The sequence below is a fragment of the Hippocampus guttulatus genome, chromosome 19 (assembly GCF_054856545.1).
Source record: "Hippocampus guttulatus isolate MCC_2025c chromosome 19, RoL_Hgut_1.0, whole genome shotgun sequence".
NCBI lineage: Eukaryota > Metazoa > Chordata > Actinopteri > Syngnathiformes > Syngnathidae > Hippocampus > Hippocampus guttulatus.
In genome coordinates, this window is record NC_141279.1 from 6538961 (window position 1) to 6560997 (window position 22037).

The 22037-nt window shown below is 43.9% G+C and overlaps 4 protein-coding genes and 1 long non-coding RNA gene across 9 annotated transcripts; 4 read left to right on the forward strand and 1 right to left on the reverse strand.

The window, feature by feature from the left end:
- The first annotated feature begins 246 nt into the window (after positions 1-246).
- LOC147189881 (regulator of G protein signaling 9-like) lies at positions 247-7831 on the forward strand. Its single transcript, XM_086099349.1, has 19 exons — positions 247-812; positions 1450-1546; positions 1997-2047; positions 2133-2239; positions 2344-2395; positions 2457-2515; positions 2595-2671; positions 2806-2887; positions 3206-3268; positions 3506-3535; positions 3633-3694; positions 3790-3903; positions 3976-4091; positions 4155-4242; positions 4355-4493; positions 4571-4653; positions 4738-4861; positions 6219-6619; positions 6987-7831. Exons 1-19 carry the CDS (start codon positions 744-746, stop codon positions 7147-7149), a joined length of 1977 nt encoding a protein of 658 aa, XP_085955475.1. The 5' UTR covers positions 247-743; the 3' UTR covers positions 7150-7831.
- Positions 5421-8854, reverse strand: LOC147189882 (uncharacterized). 2 transcript variants are annotated; one of them, XR_015097464.1, is made up of 4 exons: positions 8725-8854; positions 6195-7145; positions 5968-6108; positions 5421-5877 (listed from the first exon to the last, which is right to left on the reverse strand). It is a non-coding gene; the product is annotated as an uncharacterized LOC147189882 (long non-coding RNA). The 2 variants fall into 2 exon arrangements; XR_015097465.1 differs by having other exon boundaries at positions 6195-8320; positions 8725-8826.
- Positions 7107-11569, forward strand: LOC147189883 (parvalbumin, thymic-like). Of its 3 annotated transcripts, XM_086099352.1 has the most exons (7): positions 7107-7174; positions 9337-9414; positions 9643-9732; positions 10499-10616; positions 10702-10834; positions 10931-11040; positions 11340-11569. In XM_086099352.1, exons 2-7 carry the CDS (start codon positions 9379-9381, stop codon positions 11366-11368), a joined length of 516 nt encoding a protein of 171 aa, XP_085955478.1. In that variant the 5' UTR covers positions 7107-7174; positions 9337-9378; the 3' UTR covers positions 11369-11569. The 3 variants fall into 3 exon arrangements, with proteins under 3 accessions (XP_085955478.1, XP_085955477.1, XP_085955479.1); XM_086099351.1 differs by lacking the exon at positions 7107-7174 and having other exon boundaries at positions 8793-9414; XM_086099353.1 differs by lacking the exon at positions 7107-7174 and having other exon boundaries at positions 9354-9414; positions 9648-9732.
- A 688-nt stretch (positions 11570-12257) lies between these two features.
- pvalb9 (parvalbumin 9) lies at positions 12258-15985 on the forward strand. 2 transcript variants are annotated; one of them, XM_086138475.1, is made up of 5 exons: positions 12258-13178; positions 14010-14077; positions 14867-14999; positions 15326-15435; positions 15507-15773. In XM_086138475.1, the coding sequence occupies exons 2-5, from the start codon at positions 14017-14019 to the stop codon at positions 15536-15538; spliced, it is 336 nt and encodes a 111-aa protein (XP_085994601.1). In that variant the 5' UTR covers positions 12258-13178; positions 14010-14016; the 3' UTR covers positions 15539-15773. The 2 variants fall into 2 exon arrangements, with proteins under 2 accessions (XP_085994601.1, XP_085994602.1); XM_086138476.1 differs by lacking the exon at positions 15507-15773 and adding an exon at positions 15801-15985 and having other exon boundaries at positions 12261-13178.
- A 326-nt stretch (positions 15986-16311) lies between these two features.
- ccz1 (CCZ1 vacuolar protein trafficking and biogenesis associated) lies at positions 16312-21756 on the forward strand. The gene is made up of 17 exons (XM_086099432.1): positions 16312-16457; positions 16758-16833; positions 16931-17027; positions 17153-17250; positions 17353-17446; positions 17543-17623; positions 17697-17744; positions 17871-17954; positions 18080-18255; positions 18333-18414; positions 18528-18589; positions 18734-18845; positions 19396-19429; positions 19515-19632; positions 20808-20966; positions 21080-21207; positions 21287-21756. Exons 2-17 carry the CDS (start codon positions 16820-16822, stop codon positions 21340-21342), a joined length of 1443 nt encoding a protein of 480 aa, XP_085955558.1. The 5' UTR covers positions 16312-16457; positions 16758-16819; the 3' UTR covers positions 21343-21756.
- The last annotated feature ends 281 nt before the right edge of the window (positions 21757-22037 follow it).

A 22037-nucleotide genomic window follows, 5' to 3' on the forward strand; every position in this document is an offset into this window, starting at 1 on the left:
GCTGCGCACGGCGGCGTAAGGAGGCACGGGACCAAGCCCCTTCCCTGCATGCAGGAAGTAGACTTGTTTGGACGGCCGTCTACGAAGTTCGCCGGACACGGCCAGATTAGCTCGTTAAAAAGCCGACATTTTATCATCTGGCTGGTCAGACGTCCACAAAAAAGACGCATTTATATCGAGTCATTCACACGCGGCTCTAGCTCGGAGTAGTGAGACGCCATGTAAGCTTAAACTGAGGTCTTGGGAGATAAACATAACGACACATTTCACATAATAGGTGACAAAAAGCATTTTATTAATAAATAAAACAACGGAACGGTCATAAAACTAAACTTTAAACGCTTGATAATGGAATAGCGCCCCCAAGAGGACTGTTGTGTAACCTCTGAAAAAACCGCCTTTCATCGGTCGATTCCTATTAGTTTTGAGGTATGGTGCGTCGTTCAGGGACAACGGAGTTGAGCACAGTAATATTAAAAAAAGCTACTCTTTACGTTCGAACAAACTCAATGGCGCCTGAACATCATTTAGAAACGTAGATCCCGGAGTGTATATTGTTAAAATGCTGTAACACAATGCAATGTCAATTTGCTAGATAAAATAAATCAAATTTTTCCGAGCTCGTTGTGAGTCCGCGAAGGCACCACCGGTATTGATTATCCTCTCCAGTCAGCATCCCTCGGCGACACAGCTCGCAGTTGCATTGAGCGTGTGGTCAGTGGACATTATTATCATCAGGCAGCATGACAATTAGAAACACTCTGCGGGATCACGGGCAGAGATATCGACCACGGATGGCGTGTCTTAAAAAGGTAAGGTTCTGCTCATACAAAACACAGCCAGCCCTCAGGCTCCATGACAGCATATCTACGGGTATGGAAAACAAAGCACGTATTGTGGGGGGACATAATCTAATTGAATCTTTTGTATAGATTATTTACTCTGACTAGCTGCCATGAGGCTGTTTGCATGGTTTTAATATTGAATGTAAATCAGTGAACAGATGATTAGAAATGCATGACATGTTATCAGAATGTCATCACCTTCATAAACTGCTCACCTCCTCACACTAATAAGGTCATGCAGTTTAATAAGCATTAAGACAGGATCATTGTCGGTGAAGTGGGGCCCATGCAGAAAGAAGTTAATCCAGCGACTGGATCTTGACTCATCTCTTCCACATCACGCGTGCAGGAGGAAGGCGTGACACTTTTGTGTTGATTTAGCTCCAAGTTGAGGCAACATCAAAGAAAATCAAAAGTGACACACAAAGTATATTCATGCTACCTGTAACGTATTTAAAGTTCTGCCACTAAAAGAACCTGGAAGACATATTCAATCTCAAACTGCCCTTGCAATCTGTTGTTAAAGCAACCCGTCTAGCCCCCTCACCAGCCAGCATCCCCCACATTAGTTGTCATGGTAACCTTCCCCCCCCCCCCCCCACAGGCGGAAAAGGTACTGCTGGAGATGCAGGATCCCAAATCGGGAGTGAAGTCTCAGCCGCAGCGACTGGTCATCACCACCATACCGCACGCTATTACTGGTGAGCACACACCCACACACACACACACTGATGAGCAGCACACACTTGATGCTGAGTGATTGTGTAATCAGCGTCTGACGGCTGAGACGCAGCGCCTTAAACTCGAGAGCTTCAGATTTTGTCGCCATGACAACCCCCGCGGACTCGTCAAAGTGAGGGGAGAAATGGAATGACAAGTAACAGACGGAAGCGAAAGAAAAGCAGACAGAAGAGGCAATTGTAGAGGGAGAATACATCGCTAATGACATTTTCTTTACTTCTATTTTCTTCACTGTCCTTTTTTTTTTGTGTTTTTTTTCGCTGCATCATATTAGCCAGAAAGGCCCCCAGGCGGCCAAGGTAGTCAGCTGTCGTGTGTCAGAGGGAGTCTGGCATTTACACACATGCACACACATGTGCACATGCGCATTATGTCACTCAAATGATGTCATTTGAATATGTGGTCTCTAGGTGAAGACATAGTTGCGTGGCTGGCAGACAGATTCCAAATCGACACCAGAGGTCAGTTTAACGCTTTAACAACTTGGAAAGTCAACACGGGGCAAATAAACACCTGTGAAGTTTCGCTCTGTGTTGCTGTGGTCAGAGGCCAGAGGTTTGGGTTCCATGCTGGTGGCGTTGGGCTTCGTGTACCCGCTGCAGGACCACAAGCGCTTGCTGCTGAAGCCCGACGCGTCACTCTATCGCTTCCAGGTAATAAATTACGTGCGTTGGTTCAATCAAGGTAAAGTTAGGAAAAACTGAGTCTCCAACCGTGAGTCTTCATTGTCATCTACGCGCCACACTTTTCATTTCAGACGCCATACTTCTGGCCTGCCCAGCAGTGGCCCGTGGAGGATACCGACTACGGTGAGTGTGATCAGGTCTAAGCACACATCAACCAACCCTAATACGTGTACCTGCGCCGTAGCAATCTACTTGGCCAAAAGGAACATACGCAAGAAGGGGCTCTTGGAGATGCACGAGCAGGTCAGAGAGACCGAGAACGCAGCTGCTGCTGCTGCTGCCGGAGAGGCTTACGGTTGTGTTGTCTCCGGGGCGTCCTCAGGAGCAGTACAACCGCCTTCACAAGTGGATGAATCATAAATGGGACTTCATTGTGATGCAGGCGAAAGAACAGTACAGGTAGGACGCAAATGCAATCAGGCCTATTTTTATTTTTATTTTTTCCTGAACCATATTTGGTCCCCTAAAATGCATGCACGCCGCATTATGAGGCTGCAAAAATGAGTAACAAAGGGTGTTGTGTGTAACCCGAGAGCCGCCAAGGAGAGGAAGAAACCGGACCGCGTGGTGTTTGACTGTCAAGAGAGGGCCTACTGGGTGGTCCACAGACCCCCGGTGAGAAACTCAGACACACACACATACAGACAGACAGACATACGTGCACATGCCGGCTTCATGGACACCATCCACTTGCCGAGTGGAAATAAATTGCACCTTTCTTGGCGGGGAATCTCATTATCTCTCCCCACGATGCCTCGTTGCCTTCACATCTCCTATCGGAGCCAAAAGGTCACGGACGATTAATATTGCACGTCGCGTATGAGAATGACGTCCTTTCAGGCACCCTGTAAGCTGATAACATGATCGGCTGTCCACTGGAGGAACCGTTGTCCCTGAAAGGGTTAATAGCCAAGTACTGTCGTTATTTTATAGCCTGGTACGGTTAGCGCCATGGACTATGGACTCGACCGGCGAATCGATCCAAACACAGATGAGGTAACAGGTGAGTGGATGTGAATTCTCATCAGTCAGTGTCTCTTCCGTGATGCTTTTTCTTGTTCTTTTCCTTACTCAGCCTGCTTCCTCTTTTTTTTTGTCTTCTGTCTCCTGCAGGCTTTTCTCGCTGCTCATTTTCTTCTCAAGTGCCCGTCGTTCACTCGGTTCTTACATGTCATTTCTGTCATCACACCCTGTGTTTTTTTTTATTTTCATTTTTTGGGTTCCTCCTCGCAGGTGAAAACGCCCGACTACTACGAGAGGATTGTAAGAATTTCACATCTGCTATTTTTATGGATGGATTTTTATTTTAAATTTTTTTTTTGGTTCTATATCTTAGATTTTCATCTCTTCCTCTTTGCAGATGATCTTCACCCAGCAGTCCATCATGAGGCCCAGAGTCAAGTCGTCTGTGTCCATCGGCGCGTACGTTTGTCGTCCATATTTTCTTGTCCAATTCTGTTGTGCATGAGGACCAGCTAATAAATATGTTTACTTGTTTTGTTTTGTTTTCCCAACAGGTTGGTGAAATATAGCGCAACCTACAACAGCCACGACCCGTTCCTCTCCAAATGTCTTCCCAGCAACCCCTGGCACACGGACGATGTCACCTACTGGACCTTGAACATGCCCAAGTCAGTACACAATCGGATAAGATTTGCACACGACTCGATGACTTTGAAATCTTTTCCTTTTCATCGCGGCAGTGTGGAAACGCCCACCAAGATGCGCGTGGAACGCTGGACGTTTAGCTTCGGCGAGCTGCTCTCGGACCCTCGAGGGCGCGATGACTTCAGGCGCTTTCTGAAGAAAGAGTTCAGCGGTATGAGGCCGGCGGCCGTCGGGGGAGACATTTTGAAAGACAAAATGGTGGCTGTTTTGACAGGTGAAAACTTGGCATTCTGGGAAGGCTGCGAGGATTTAAAGTGGGGCACGGCGGCGACCATGCGGGAGAAGGCCGAACAGATCTATAAGTAAAGGAATTACTCGTTCGGGACTTACATTTTTTTTTTAATACTCTGTGGATTCTTTCTAGTCAGGGCTGGAGAGTACTGCAATCACATTACTGATCATTGTGATCATCAGGACTTTCCTGGCCCGCGGCGCCCCAAGGTGGATCAACATCGACGGGAAGACGATGGAGATCACAGTGAACGGCCTGAAGCATCCCCATCGATACGTGCTGGATGCCGCCCAGACCCACATTTACATGCTCATGAAGAAAGTCAGTTACCGACCGGCTCACCGAACGTTGTCGACGTTCTCCTTTTAAAGAATTCACCACTAGGTGTGGAATTGCAGGACTCGTACGGCCGCTACATGAAATCTCAGGTGTTCAAAGACACGTTGAAGAAGGCCATCTGCCCCGAGGAGCACAAGTTCACGTAGGTGGTCGGCCCCTTCTTTTGACCCAATCCCCCTGAAGCCATTTTTGTTAGTTTTTTTTTTAATTGCCCATGCTCTCCCAGGGACGCCCAGTTAGAACAGAATGCCAAGAACCGGCGGCCCAGCCTTAGTCCCATCGTCCTCCGGCAGCGGGAGCTGGAGGAGCGAGCCAGGAGGGCCGCCAACGCACCTGTCGACATCACGCAGGTCATGAGCAAACTCAGCAAGCACAAATGATGACGCTGCGTGCGTCTGTCAGCTTGGTCAGATTCGGTTCATATTCATCACGTTGAGCAGTTTAGCAAATGTATGACTTTTATTCGTTTACATGCTCTAATTATTATTGTTATAGATTGCCCGCAATTAAATATAAATTGCCTTTTCCTCCACATTTAAGTTTGTAAAAACATTTACTAATGTTATTCGTATTGCAGGGTTGTCATGTAATATTTGTTGAATTCATTCAGCTGTTTTTTTCCCCCTAAAATTGGGTCATTATATTTATTGATATTCCTCTTTTTCATTAAATAATCGGTCAATTGATGAATTATAACTAATAAAATGAAAAATATTTCTAAAATCAATTTTATCTCTACATTTAAGAGTTTTTTTTATGAGTGGGTCATTTAATTACAATTAAACATAACATGTAACTATTCAACCTTCAATCTATTATTATTATTATAATAAATAATATTTAAAGATGACAATGAAGTATTTTAATTTTTTTAAATAAATATTTTACATGCAACTACATGTACATTTTTACATCATCTAATTTAGATTGTTAGGGAAACATTTTACGGATTTAAAAAAATCTGAAAAATGGAAATGCATACTGTTTTATTGAATTAAAAATATTAAATAAAATACACAACTTAACACACTTCATATTTTAGCCCCAAAATTTGTCGCTTCAGCTTCTGTCATGTGAAACAAAAAAAAGCATCGTGTGTCGGCATCGAAAGCATCACCCACAATGTCCGTGTTATATTTCTGTATGTTGGCTTTGTTTACTGTTTGTCGTCCCCCACTCCCCTTCTCCTTCCCCAAACCCACCCCGATCCATGATTCCACACGCAACTTGTACTGTCTGCATACATGTTATGGCAACTGTATTAAAACATCCAGCAGCACCTCATCTGTCTGTCCCGTCATTCATCCCCGCCGCCGATGTCCATCCTAAGGATGACCATCTTAAGTTGCATTGTCAACCGAAGATTCTAATGATGAAAAAAAAAAAACGTAAGCAAAATCTTATCTTTGATTTGTGGTTTTTCCATTTATTCTACTGATCTCTTCTACTGATGTACCTTGACTTCAGTACCATCTGTAAGATGTTGTATCCATGTCCTGATAGTCTTCCATGTGTTATCCGTGCAATGGCCCCTGTTGTTTTTCAGCCATGTTGTTAGTGCAAACAGTACACGTCCACAGGGACACGCTTTGGCCTGCTAAAAAGAAATAAATACAGAAATTAATAAATAATAAAATGATCAGCCCTATTTCTTTCCATTTTAAAAATAGCAACCTCTGTAACCTATTTTTGTTTTTCATCCCACAGCTGTGCCGCTTCACCACCCCGGTGCCGCACCTGGCGGTGTACTCCGGCCTGGTCGACTCCCCCTCCGCCAACCCCTCGTCCTCCCTGGCCGTCCTCGCCCCTTGTCCGTCCCCGATCAGCGTAACCCCGGACAGCACCTCTGCCTCCGAGCGGAGGGCGGAAGCCGGGGGCAAGGCGGAGCAAGATGGTGAGGCCTTGCGGGCACCCGGCTCGACGTGCAAGTCGAGGGTGGCTCTCTCGCTGCGGCGGCTGCTGAGGCGGGGCTGCGGGGTGGGCGGCGGCCCCTCCGCTGTCTTCGCCAGCCTGTCGCCCAAGTGCCACGCGGCCGCCGGTGCCAGTGGACGAATTCGGCCAATGAGTCCGGACGCCTCCAGCCAGGCCCCGCCACGGAGGATTGGCAAGTGAGTGTGAAGCATTTACAAAGCAGATTTTTATCAGAGATGGATTTGTGAAGATTACGTGCATCTCTGATGAAAAAAAATATATTTTTAACTACAAAAACGTTTAGTAATGACTTCATTGAATTGAATAAAACAGTTTTTGCCACAATGTTTTGCTTAATCTCAATGCACATTGCTCTCCTACTTCTGGTGTGCATGCCTTAGCCACAAGGGGGCAGTATAATACATTCATGGCCGCCAGGAGCGCAACTAACTCCCGTGTGTAATTGATGCCCATTATGAAAAAAAAAGTTGATAAATTTGCCGGTCAGCATTTTCAATGAAAAAAAAGAAGAGTGATCAATTCAAGCCCGTCTGCGTCCTGCAGCTTTTTCCAGATCAAGGTGGACATCCCCCCAGAGTGTCGGATCTACCCCATCGAATCCGAGGATGAAGAGGAGGAGAACCAAGCCTCCTCCCAGGGAGCTTGGGGGGCCAAGGAGATCATCTGCCCTTGGGAGAGCCTCACCCCTCACAACGGGACTGGCTAAAAGAAACAAACCAAAAAAAAAAAAGGTACCGAAAGGATTTTTTTTCTATCAGCCGTCTTTGTAACATGCCACCCTAAATGGGATCAAACTTCCCATATCTGCAGTTTGAACATCTGAAAAGCTTTTCAAAGTGAATTGTAGCGTTCACATTCAAACCTCATTCAGAGTAGCCCCACTGCAGCCTTATTGATGATTGTACGCCTTATTTAGTTTTTGCCTTACACCGACTAATAATGTCAATTGAAAAACAAACATACTGTATGGAACGAGGAAATGATAAATCGCCAAAGATGACATTTGGACTGAGCCCTTTGGTGTTAAATTTCTTTATTTTCTAATGTTGTTGCCGTCAATCGAAAAACTTTTTTTTCTTTTTATAACTAACTTTCATCTAGTGTATATGGCGGGTGGTTCTGGAATGTACACTGGTACATGGAGACGGGTTCTTGTGCACGTGGAGATATCGTTTTAGCAGCACCTCGTTTTGTATGTGACGCTGTTTTTGTATTATAGCGATGTTTCGGTGCTCGGCGTGAGCAACGCTTGTTTGAACATGTTTACATATTTAAGAATGTGAATTTTTATGTCAAAATTGTGCTGGTGTTGGGCAGGCAGATTCCACAAATTGCGTCAAGTGCCTCAATGATCAGCACGCGAATAAATGACTCGTGTGTTAAGCTGAGACCTGTCATGGCCATGTGGGTTTTATTCACTAGGAAACAAAATAAAGTGTTCCGCTTAATAGTTTTAATTTGTAATATCACCATCCACCACTGGATGGCAGACATGGTTTAGTTGCTCTTGTACTGGGTTTTCCTTATACACACTGATTTTTTTTTTTTTTTTGGAGAATTAGGAATAACATCGGGACAAATACCTCAGGAATAATAAAAACAAGTTGATTTTTGTTTAAAAAAAAATCACGATTTCTTGTTTGGTTTACGGTTCAACAACGGTACACGAGTGTGTAAAAAACAGTTTGCCAGCCTTGTCGGCTGTGACCGTCCCACTTCTGGCGTTAGTCTACCCCTGCTGATTGTGTCCTCCCGCTGGCAACAAAATCACTGATGCTGGAGTTCTGCGTGGCACACCCAAACAGCATCAGGATGTTGTTGTCAGAAGTGAGCGACGGGCCGTCTTTGCCTCCCTAGTCATAAGAAAGCAAAAGATTCTGCAACGAAAGAGAGAATGGACAATGAGAGCTTGTCGCCAAGCAACAAGTATGCCATTTCTGTTTCGACATGATGCGGCTTGTTCCCGCTGTGTTTGGAATTTGACTCATGATGGATGGGGTCCCGTTTCGGTTGCTCAGAATCTGATACAGCTCGACAGGGGTCTTGCTTCCAAATGTCACATGGACGAGACGAGAGAGACATCTTTGGTTTCAATTTGACTGACAGGAAGTTCGGGAGACTAATTATTACTCGCAGCACTGTCGATTCTTATTAGCCATAAATAAGAATGTGCCCGTTTCCTGGCCTATCTGTCTCTTTTAAAAATCAGATGGGCCCACCACTGCATGAACCTCGGCAGCAAATAACAAGCAAACATTGTTTATTAACTAAGTGTTCATACCTGTGCTTGGTCCCATGACATGCTGATAACTCCAAGTCCCAAAACAACCAGTGGACCACTCCCCAACTGAGCAAGTGTCTCCTCTCCAATCCAACTGTGCAAGCACTAACTCCGAACGCTTCATACACGCCTAGAACCGAAAATGCATTTGCAACCCATCCCTCTCTGCCTCCGTCCCATCCCCCCTTTTTCCCGCCTCTCATCCATCACACAGGAAGCCTGGTCTTCCTGAAAACAAGCCCGGGAGTAAGGAAAGGCACAAGGCCGAGGGTGGGCGGCGGGTGCGCAGATGTGCGCGGGGAGGGGGAGCAAAGGATGTTTTTGTCGTTGCTCCACTCCTCGGCCAGTCGCAGGTCTCACCCGTAGGCCCATCCTGAGGAAACGGGGCTGGCGTCACCATGTGGCCGAGCCAAACACCCTCACGTGGTGCATGTGTGTTACCGTAACGTCCGCTTCACTCCAGCGTCCCCCCTGTACGCTGGATGTGATACTGCTTGACAACTAAATAGTCGCCATCGTGTCTTTGCATACACACGAGCTCAGTGGCGAAAATAGTCGCATCAGAATAATTGCAGGCCACATGTCGACATGCTATTAACATTTTATATACAGAGATGAGAGATTCAAACCCTGAACCTCAGACCAGCAGACCACATGCTAACCAGTGGACCACCGTGCTGCCCGCTGAAGGTACAAACTTTTATTTTCTGCTACTCATATGTATGATGCATCATATGAAAATTAATGGAAATGCCGATTATCAATTCTCGCGTCTCAAAAACAACAAATGTTGTCTTGAAAAGTGACCCTTTATAATATTTTACATTTTAAACACAAAATGATGACATCATTAAATGGAATGGTTCGATTAAATGTGTGTTGTGCTGCTTCTTTTGGTGCATGCCTTGGCCACCGGAGGGCAGCATTGCAGAAGAACGGATAAACACGGAGAGGGAGGATATGTTACGACCCAAGTCTTTCTTCGCTGAGGACAAAGAATATATGCCGGTGAGTATTTTTATGTTCTCTCTCTCTCTGTCATTTTTGTTCGAAGCTGTTACAACCCTGACATAGAGATGCTATTCGTCAGCCCATCTATGGTGTTTCCCATGATGTCTTAGCATTAAGCTAGCGGGCTGAAAGCAAAGTTATGAGGTTGTTTTGAACCCCCGATGTAATTTTGCCCTTTTTTTTTTTATGGTGAGTTTGACAGTCAACTTAAACCAGGAGTCCTAAGTTCAAATATGGGAGGCAGATGTGCCGCCCACGGTTGCAACCATGCTTCCATATGCTAAATGTAGCATGTGGGAGGGATAAGAAGACATTTCCACGGAGTTGGGCCTGATAGTGACCGAGGCCCGGATAAAAACAGGATGTTTTTAACTCGTGGAAATGCATGGATGAATAAGAGGATGGCAAGGAGCCAGTGAATGAGGTAGCAGGGAAATGTTTGCGTCTCTCCATAAGCACTGTGCATATAATCTACGTCCTTCTTATATACAGGACTCCTTGTCCATATTTGGGTCGTGCGGTTCGTTTGGAAAAAGTTCAGACTTGAGATGTGCTTCTGACTTTCGCATTGTGAAGGCGACTGACCAGCCGCCTCCGCTTTGAGACTTTCACCTTGTTGGTTGGAACAGCCCGTACGTTGAATAACGTCTGAAGTGGTCACAGCTGCGGGTGGCAGCGGACAGAAGGACGCTGGTGGTTTCTGACACCCGGTGGGGGGGTGAAGCCTATTCACCACGCCGCTTTGTTTCTTTCCGCGTATCAGCCGTCGCACATCAAACCGCGGTGGCCGCTCACTTGGACCACAACAATCTCCGTCGTCATGACCATCACCGACGTTCTAGCCGTCTCGGACATTACCTCGGCTCTAAACGCGTGTAAAGGTCAGAGCTTTTCATTTTCTTTTTGGTCTGGGGTTAGAATACCACGACCAAGATTCCAAGCTTGATTATTATTTTTTTCTTCCAGCAAAGGATTCCTTTTCCCCAAAGATGTTTTTCAAAGCGGTGGGTCTATCGAAAAAGACTCCAACAGAGATAGAGAAGGTGTTTAACATCTTGGACCAGGACAAAAGTGGCTTCATTGAGCAGGATGAGCTACAGTTGAGTTTGTCGATTTCTTTTTTTTTCTTCAAGCCTGACTTTGCCTTCTCTTGAGTGTCATTTCATAAGAAACACATTGATGACTTTGCCGTTAGACTCTTCTTGCAGAACTTCTCCAAAGGAGCCAGGACGCTGACTGCTGCTGAGACCAGAGGCTTCCTGCTCGAAGGCGACTCCGACGGTGACGGCAAGATTGGCTGGGAAGGTCGGTGATATTTTGACTTTTCTGATTTTGTGAGCGCGGCGAAGACGCGTACTTGAAAACAATCGTCAAGAGAAGATTTGTTTTGACTTAGCTAATACCCACTGAGCATAAATAGCCTATTATATAACCAAATGTGCCATGCTTACTGGATTTTTACAATTTCATAGCAAGATAACTCATTCAAGGTTTCTGCCAGCAAAGGAAAAAAAATTGTCTTGCTTTGGCCTGAGCACAAAAATGTGAATGCAACTATTATAAATAACGTGTCCTTTATTTTTCCTCTTTGTTCCATATTTCAGAGTTTTCTGCACTGGTCAAGTCTTCCTAAGAGCAGCCTTACGTCTCCGGTTTATTGGATGTTCATCATCTCAGGGTGGATGTGAACTAGCAACAGTAAACAAGAGCATGTATGCGAGTAGATTAGAAAAGCATTCCAAGTAGGGTCTTCAAAAAAAACAAAATGGATGCTCTCTGTTACAGTATGTTTCGTTTGCTATATTGGTTCTAAATAAAGACACTTCCTCAAAAATCACGTGTTTGTCATTCTTTAAGCTTCAGTTTAACAGAGTTTTGATTCTGCATGTATCCAGACTCCGATGACATTTCGCAGGTGCCATGGCCGTCGTGATTGCTTTTAGCGTTTATCACCACAAGGTAGCGCTGCTGCTCCAATCTGCTTTCACTCAGGTCTTTGAGGGCCTTTTGATTTCATCAAAACCGATAGTTTCCACACTAAATATCGATAACACCTGACCGTTAATTAATTGAACACAAAGTTATGGTGCAGAACGAACAGCAATGCTGACACACCAGACCGCAGATGAAAAAACATGGAGAAATAATGACCTTTATTCCCTTGCGTTTGACAGAAATGCTGACTGAAACCACCAGAGATGATGCTGCCATTGCAGAGGAAACCCATTGGTGAGAAAGTAGCTGGTTGTCAAGGTAACCGGGTGTAATTATGTATTTAAAAAAAAGATGGAAAGAACTTGAATCTGTCCGTTCTGCAGCCACTGAATAATTCCTAGCTGGGGGGAAAAATATGTTTGTATAGATTTGTGAAATGTGCACAAATAATAATTTTGTTCACTTGTGAGTACCCATCAAATTGCATTGTTTTGGTGACAGATGTTGTCACGAGGTGGGGGGGGGGGGCCTCACGTGATCAATAGGCATGCGTATGAAATGCATTTTGTGCAGATCTGGTTTTATCCTGGTTTAGCGGCTTACTGGGAAAAAGCATATAGAAGAAGGAGAAGAATGGGCCGCATACGGCCCCCTCCAGTCTTTAATCCAGGCAGTGTCAAGCGTCGTTTCTACTCATTGTGTCACTCTTGGAAAAAATCAGCCTCTTGTGTATTTTTTATTCTATTTTATTTATTTTTTGGGTCAAAGTTTTCTTCCTTTATCACGTTAAAATAATTGATGAATGAATTTATTGCAAATAAAATACGATTACCATTTTCATCATAACCTCCCTCATTCATCATTTCAATAAATACAGATTTTTATTAAATTACAGATTTATTAACTCATTCAGTACCAGCCAATTCTGGACCAAGTCTGAAAAGACGTTTAAAAACGTCTTTGGGAGTGAATGAGTTAAAATTAAAACTCGTATCATAAATTTCATTGATTCATTTATTTACCTTTTTTAGACATAGTCCCTCATTCCTTCCTCACCAGCTCATCTCACCCCCTTTCCCCATCATCTGTCCATTTTTAAAAAAATCAAACATGGCCCTTGAGCACAATAGTTCCCACCCCTGTGAGACACCTTAAAGCACCTTGAATAAATGCGAAATGTGTGTAATCTCTCATGTGCACTCGCAGGGCGAGCAAACGCAGGGAGGGGAGACTGTAGAAGGGGGGGAAGAGAGAACGACAGCACAGAAAACTTGATTGGATAAAAAAAAATCCTACACACGTCGTAGCTGAAAGGAAGAGTGAGCGGAGCTATAAAAAGTTTATCGGGCAGGTAGAGCAACACGAGCTCGGCTTGGGGGAACAGCTGATATCCCGCAGTGGAAATTCAAGCAGTCTATAAAAGTGAGGCGGCTATCAGGGGACTCACCACGACGACTCTTTTAAACTGCGGTTGTTTTGGAACCTGAGAGGACACCCGGCATACAGAGGTGAGTCACGCATCTGTCAAAAAAAAAATAAAATCAGGCGACCGCCTGCGTGAAGCAAATGCGGTTCTTGCGCCTCTGCAAACTACACCCACGATATTGAACAGACTTTAAATTAGAACCGCTGTTGCTTCAAGGGAGCATTCTAATCTTTTGCAGCATCCGCATCAAGATAGACTGTGCAGGTCATCCAACACCACAAAAAAATATATACATAATATATATCGAGACAAGCTTGTTCTTTGTCGGCCAGCGGGTACTTTGTGTCAGAGCCTTTGGCTTGCTTCAAGCACTCTTACCTTAAGTCTAAATAACTTTATAATTTCAAATTGCCTTGCCACTTATAAGTAAGTCAATCAGAAATACTCTAATTTTTTTTTCATATAATAATAATAAAAATCCTGAGGTAGGTTATCATTATTTGTGCATGAAAGGGCCATTCTTTTTGTAGTGTGTGTATATTTGTTGATATGTAAAAGTATGTTCTCGTTTCATTATTTTTTTATGCCTTTGTCGATTTACATTTCATGATTTTGTGTTGTTGTTGAAAGATCTTTATTCGAGACACTCTCCGAAATACATTCCGAGAGAGGCTGTACCTCTCTTACCCTGCTGAAACAACGAAGCAATCTGTAACCAAAAGGCCCCACGAGAGACAATGTAATCAATAAGCCTGCTTAGTCGGGCATATGATGAAGTCATAATATCAGTGGACCGCATGAGAGCATAAAAATTGATCAGTGGAAGAAAAGGAGTCTGACTCTGGCCCAAAATGGGAACGCTTGAAATAGGTGAGAAAACCCAGTGTCTACTTTCTTTTTTTTCACTCCGCAGAACCAGCATGTCCCTCACCTCCATCCTCTCGGCCGAAGACATTGAAAACGCTGTGAAAGACTGTCAAGGTAACACCCATCCTGCCAAACTATATATAATATGCGTCAGATCAATTTGCGATTTCCATCACCTCAAGCAGAGGTCAATACGAGGTTTGTAATCTTTTCTTGGGCTGCGTTCATTTCACTTTTGTACAGTACCCTCTTATCTGCACCTCTGGATGATTGCAAAAGCTTTTCAATCATCCTGTCTGTTTTAGTGCTTGCATGACTTTGCTCAATTTAAAAAAAAAAAAAACAGCAGCCACATGCATTTTTAATCTCACCTCATTGGGCTTCTCCCTCAAACAATTTCACATAATTGTTTGATCACTTGTAAGTGCCTCGACTTACAAGTGATCCGTTCTACGAGTCGGCTGATATTTTTTCTGCTTTGACTTTTGAGCCAAAATTCATGTTACGACCGCTTAGATGTTGCGGCGAATTTCATAACAAAGCAGCCGATCGGCAGGTCACCGAGTCCCACTTGAATCTTACGGTCGAATGGAACGAAGAGCAAAGAGAGCTTCACATTGTGAACTGAGTTGTGGTTTACAAAAGCCCGCTATCTTAATGCTAACGCATAATGAGAATAATCATAGACAGGCTAACAAAACTAGCATTGGAATCCCGGTAGTTATCAACTTTTAAAACGATTCTATTTGAACACAAATGGGAGCAACACACAAACAACATGACGACAGTCACAGGCATATATTCTTTATCCTCTGCAAAAAAAATCAACTAATTACTGCAGTGAATTCTTTACATTCTGTTTAATTATGATACTGTATTACTGTATGGGGTTTTTTTCTGCAGCTCCAGACTCATTCTGCCACAAGAAATTCTTTGGACTATGTGGCCTCTCCTCCAAGACGCCTCAGGAGGTCCATAATGTCTTCCAGATCCTCGATGAGGACAACAGCGGCTACCTGGAGGAGTCGGAGCTCAAGTTGGACATTTCATAGTTTTTTTTCTTTTCAGTTTATTTATTTCAACCTCTCTAATGGTAAAACGTCACAGTGTGCATGACAGACAGATTAAGACCTAGCGACCAACTTCCACATCTGTATTAAAGCCGTCCCTTTGTAATCCACGTGGATTATCATGATCTAAGTGTTATCGTGGCATTTGTGTTACATAATTCACCTTTTGTTGTACTACAATTTGACCCCCCCCCCCCCCCCCCGCTAAAAAAAATGGTGTGTCCTCATGATTTGCTGTAATATTGATGCAATGCATCTTGTATGCGACTGAGCGACCTTTGTGTTTGTGCAGGTTTTTCCTGCAGCGGTTCGTCCCTGGAGCGAGAACGCTGACCGAGGCTGAAACCAAAAGCTTCATCTCGGCAGCGGATGACGACAGCGATGGCAGGATCGGAGCAGAGGGTCAGTATCTGATTTCCTGCACCTCAACCGGGCATCTGATGCGAGGAGAACACTTTTTTTTCCCTCTGCAGGTTGCGATCCTGACGCACTGAGGTTGAACTAAAGCTTTCAAATTATTTATGATGTTGGACAAATTTGTATCTGCGGTATGGTTTTGTGTGTTTTGTTAAATAAAATATACAGATTTTATTGGGGGGGGATTCTTTTTTTTTCAGTGCCATTGAGATCACTTGGAACATGTTCAGTGCACACGGTTGACAGCAGGACATTTTAATTGGGATGATTTTTATTGTCAATACAAAAAAAAAAATATATATATATACTGTATATCTTCACAATGTTAAATACTGTCTCTGTCTGTTTAGAGTTCCAGATGATTGTCCTGTCCTGAGGCCTCCATGGATCAGTTCTTGCTTCCATTTCCACTGATTTTTTTGGATTTCTTTTCATTGGCTTGTATTTCAGTGGAAATTCTTTTTTTTAATGTTCTGCTCTGCTCTCATTAATTGACAATAACAATAAAAGTCCTTCAAACCTGTGACAATGAAAGAAATAAAGTGTGTGGCCTCTCTGTTTTATGAAATAAAGTTGGCAACAATAGTTACTTTTAGTCAAGCGCCTTATAAGATAACTTTTCCATAATTTATGTGCTTATGAAGAATAAGGATAGTTTACAAAAGCATATACACTACAGTGATGCGAAATTCCCAATTTTGTTGATAGCTTTTTTCTTTTGCAAGTCGTTAACCCCTTTCTTCCCGTGGAAGGTCTTATGTTCTCATTATCTGTGAAATAAAATTATTATTATTATTATGGTTATTATTATTTATTCAGCCCTGGGTCCGTTTAATGTTTTGAGCTCGCCATGTTTTCCTCCCGGCTAGTTTTAGGTGTGACACACTTTGCTGTCAAAAACAGGAAGTACACTGTGTAAACTGTGTCTCCTCTTGTTTAGTGACATTTTTTTTCTCTGCTGTGACACAACGACGTGCATACGAAACTGTTCATTTATGCGCTGCAAGGTGAGAGTTTATTTCCTTTTTCCTCCAACAGTTTTGTTTTTGGTGTTTTTTTTTAAAATACGCTTTGGACGTCATTCAGCACACCGGAAAGTCTTGCTAGCGAAGCTTACGTGCAAAAACGTCCTATAAGATGTACAGTATTTCTGCTGAATGTTTTACTCGTTACACGTTTTCTTTGCTGAAAACACTTGTTGTATCAGGTGTCATTTTTACAACCACAAGACACAAATGAGTGAAATTGTAATTTTCATGATCATATAAAGATGTGCTACCCATAAAGTGCTTGTTTTGCTTCTGCAGGTGAACGGCATGCTTGCAACGCAATTATTAGTGCAAAGGAAATCCAGACAAACGTGACACTGATGCTGATGATTAGGTAAAAACAGATTTTTATTTACTGCACGAGGCGATCATGAAAATAACCTGGTATTATTTTACATTGACTTATTATTATTATTATTATTGTCTTGCAGCCCCAGAATGGCCTCGGGAATGCAAGAGAAACAGTTCACAGCATGTCTACTCAATTTCTTTGTTTATAATCCCACATTTGGACCGCGGGAAGGAGAGGTGAGCTCGGCATCTCAAATGATGTTTAAAATTTGCACCTGAACTAGGTCCCGTTATCCTAGCTTTGCCTGCGTGTTGATATGTACTGATGTCAGGTGATGTTTTTTTTTTTTTAATCACATTAGGAAGAGAAAAAGATACTGTTTTATCACCCCAGCGACGTGGAGAAGAACGAAAAAATCCGAAACGTGGGCCTTTGTGAAGCTATCGTCCAGTTCACGAGGTGGTCATGATGGAAGGGATCTATTGCAATAAGATATTAACGATGTCTAGAAAATGTTGCAGAAGAGCCAAAGGAGTCGCTAATGTTTGTGTTCTTATCTAGAACATTCTGCCCAACAAAGCCAGCAAAATCCCTGCACACGCAGAAAAACCGACAGTTTTTCTTTGAGCCCGAGGAAAACTTTTGGATGGTCATGGTAAATTGTTAAATCTTTCCTCTGGTTTCCAGGAATGGAATGCGAACCATTTTCCTTTCCCAATTGTTTTTTTTTTGTGTCCCATTTATTGATCAGGTGGTTCGAAACCCAATGATTGAAAAACCAAACAAAGATGGAAAGCCTCCCACGATCGAGTACCAGGAAGAGGAAATCCTTGTGAGTGTTTGTCCTCTCTTTGAATAGTATCCGCTTCCAAGTTGTTCACCATGCTTCCTGCGCCCCCTTCAAGGACACCGTTTACGGCGCTGTGGTGAAGCAGTGCTACAGCATGTATAAGGTAAGCGCTGATATTTTTCCAAAATATCCCCCCCCCCCCTCCATTGAGTTCTAAGTGTCTCGTCACATTCATGTTGGACAAAGATTCTCCAAATATTGTGCGTGATGACTTTCCTTTTTGCTGCAGCTCTTCAACGGTACCTTTAGTCGAGCCATGGATGCCGGTGGAGTGGAGCTGCTTACTCAGAAGCTTGAAAAGTTCTTCTACAGGGTAAAAAAAAATAAAAAATTCTCAAGCTGTTTGGCCCCATGGCATATATTTGCAATTTTATACAATGCCGGCGAATAATTTCCTACACCTCATGTTTGCGCTGCATTTTTATCTTTGTCTTCCAGTACTTGCAGACTCTCCACCTGCAGTCCTGTGACCTGCTGGACGTCTTTGGCGGCATCAGCTTCTTCCCGCTGGACAAAATGACGTACCTGAAGATCCAGTCCTTTGTCAACCGGGTGGAGGAGAATCTCAGCCTCATCAAATACACCGCCTTCCTCTACAACGACCAGCTCATCTGGTAACGAGACGGACACGTTCGGCTCAGCTGGCGCCGCTTCTGCTGTGGGTGTTGCATTATCTTTTTGTGCGCGGCAGGAGCGGCCTGGAAAAAGATGACATGAGGATTCTGTACAAGTACCTGACCACGTCGCTGTTCCCCAGGCACTCCGAGCCGGAGGTAAAAAAAAAAGCTGCGTGTGCACTTCAGGTGCTGAGGATGTTGTCCGTCCAGACTTAACACACGTGCGATGCGCATTTCTTCCTCTTTGGATTCGTTCCGCCCGTGTCCAGTTGGCTGGCAGGGACTCTCCTCTTAGGCCGGAGGTCGCAGGCAATTTGTTGCATTATGGGAGGTGAGTCCCGAAACTGCCGTTGGGCAGATTTGCTGCTCGAGGGTCGCGTCTAATTGAGTTAAATGCGTCGATGACATCCTTCATTGCGATAACAACTTTATTTTAAGGATTGAGTACCATACTTCCACATGCTGTTCTCTTCAGGTTTTTGACAGGCCCGCCCAACCTTAAAGACCCCGAGGCCAAATTCCGTTTCCCCAAAATATTTGTGAGTGCAGAAGATGGCCACGAGGAGCTGCACCTGATTGTCTATAAGGTAACCTGACAGATGATGTGCCGGTGCCGTTCGTGTCGGAGGACTGATGCCATGTCGAAGGGGGGACATTTGGAGCATTTGCGAGATGAACCCTTTCAGGGACAGCGGCCGTGACAGTGGACAGTTTATCACGGTTACAGGATACACGAAAGGGTTATTATATAAAATAAATGGCCTTGTACGAATTAGACGCTAATGCTGTAAAGTGAAACCAATTGTGTCGACCAAGTAGGAGGCATGGCGATTTTTACCGCATTGCTCTCTCAATAATTGATTCTTGAATATTTTGCCACGCGTCTACGAATGGATTATCCCTCTTCGTCCCGCCGCACGAAAGGGATGTTCGTCAAATGACTTTGATCGTGTGAGCGGATGACGTAGGTGTGAAATACGCCCAGCGCTCGAACTCAGGAGATGGATTTTGGAAGATTAGACGTGATTTAAAAAACAAACAAAAAAAACGAGGATGCACATCCCTTGAGCCTCAGCGCGGCAATGTCATTTCGAACCTGTGTGACCTTCTAACTGGGTTTGACCTGCTCTCTTCCAGGCGATGAGCGCCGCCGCCTGTTTTATGGTCAACGGTAAGCGTCAAATCGCACAGTGCGACCCACAGATTATGGCTTTGTCAATAAAGCTGCTTTTCTCTCACGCCGACTTTTCACACAGCTTCCGTGGACATGACGAGGGAGTTCTGCGAGCAGTTGGATGCCTTGGTGGGGCCGCAGCTCACCTTGCTGGCGTCTGACATATGCGAGCAGTTCACCGTCAACCGCAGGATATCGGGGTTCGTTGATGCATGCCGGTTTTTGACGCTTGGACGTTGCTCAACATTTCAGAAATGTCCTCATGAGCTGACTTCTTAACATTTGGCGACCTTGACTGATCAGAAAAATATCACGGCGCACCCCTCGTTGAAAACGTCACCCAAGTCATGTGTTCCTGAAGCGCAGATTTGATGCATTCGTTAAAAATGTACAGACATATTTCAAGTTTGTATTTCGGTTCAAAGTAAAAGTAACTTACTGCCTAAGTGACCGAGATAATTGCTGCGCATGATTGGCTAGCAAACTCATCCAAAGAGAATCGATAGGCGTCAGCATTGAAACGATGCTACGGGCTAATCGCCTCATTGCTCTGCTTGACTGAGGCACGATTTTATGCAAGAGGAGCTATCGATCAATTATTGATTGTCCATGAAGGAACATTCTTTTCAAAAGGCCAACATTTCTGTTTTAAAAGAGAAATATTTCAGTTTACCAACCTATATCGAGCTAAACAAAATTAGCGCATCATGAAGCATCAGCACCGTGCATGTACACACTCGGGAATCTATGTTACATAAACGGCTGTATTCAGTAGTTTAAAGTGGTTCGCTATGACGGCTGTCATGTTTCCTAAATTAGCCAAAATTCAGCTAATTTCCACACTAGTAATTTATCAGGTAGCCCTTTATTTTTTTTTCATCCTAATTCATCTCAGTGTCATCCCTCTGGACAGCCGTCAAGCGTCCATCTGCCCAAGCGGGTTGCTTCGGATGCATCCGTGACTGTAATCCAAGCATCCACTCGACTCAAGAAGCCGCTGAATAAATAACGACGTCCCGCATTTCTTTTCTGCCGCCTGCCCTGATTTGGCCGCCGTCAAGTCGACTGCATCAGTGACGCCGTCCTCAACTTACTTGTCCCAGCGGCTATAATCCTCCAGAGTGACTTATCGCTGTGTATAATTCATACATACTTGACCCACGGTGGCTTTGGTTTTTTTAACCTGCCGTTACGTTTAACTAACTGACTCAAAGCTGACATTATAACTGCTTGACAGAAATGACTTGCACAAATCATTTTCCTCGAGCGTGAAAGGACAGCCTCGTCACAGTCGAGCCGCGCAATTCCAATTTCATGACCGATAGCCGTTTTTCAAATCTTTTTGTCTTGCGTCCGCCATGTTGCGCCCACAAAGGCCAGAGAAGGAGCCCCAGTTTAAGTTCATCTACTTCAACCACATGAACCTGGCAGAGAAAAGCACGATACACATGAGGAAAACGGCCAGCGTCTGCCTCACGTCTGTCCATCCGGACCTCATGAAGATCCTGGGGGACATCAACTGTGACTTCGCCAGGTACGCCAAACAACGTTGAAATTTGCTGATTGCAAATCCAAAGTAATGCAATGCCCCGTGTTCAAAAAAAGGGAGTCAAAATGAGTCAAATAATGTTTTTGTGGGTCTTTCAGAGTTGATGAAGATGAAGAGATTATAGTCAAAGCCATGACGGACTATTGGGTGGTTGGCAAAAAGTCTGACCAGAGAGAACTGTACGTGATCCTCAATCAGAAGAACGCCAACCTCATTGAAGTCAATGGTAGGTCGGCAGCAACATTTGTATCATACCCACTGCCAGACGTCCATAAACAAACTTGTCTGTCCTTCCTCTTTCGCAGAGGAGGTGAAGAGGCTTTGCGCGACACAATTCAACAACATCTTCTTCTTGGATTGATGGAATGAGCACAGAGACTCTTTGACCGCACGACCAACTGTCAGCGTCGGAGGGTGTCACGGCAGCATCGGTCTCACGCAATAGTTGCACTGTAAAAATAAAAACAACGAAAAGATTTCCCATAGTTTTTTTGGGTTTTTTTTTAATTGAACTTTTGAGATGTCATTTCCTTTTGTAATTACGTGTACTTGGAATTTTGTTATGTCGTTGTCTTTGCACATCATTTCTTTCTAGAGATTTCTGTTAAGAATTCAGCGCGTCTTTCATTGAACACCTTTTCTGTGTCTCAAACTGGTGTATGCATAACTGCTATTTCAGGTGGCTTTCATCCCCAATCCCTTTTTGACTATCGTGTCAAAACTTGTGGTTTGTAAACAACGCTACTAAATTTGAATAAATTATGTAGTAATTTTGCATACTGTAAGAACCCTCTGTTTATGATCAAGAGTATTTGTTTGACCTTAGTTAGGACCAAAATGATGTTGGAATCATTTTGTGTGACTTATAACAGAACTAGGTAGATAACTAAAGGTTTTTGAGTAATTTCACATTTGATTTTAGTACTGCTGCCTATTTAAATACAATGTCAATTTTGTGCTCACGTTTTAACGTCTTCAAAGTTTGTAAAACTTTTCTAATGGACCTCTGACATGTTTTTCCGTTTGTTTGTCTTTGATTATTTCGTTTTGTGTATG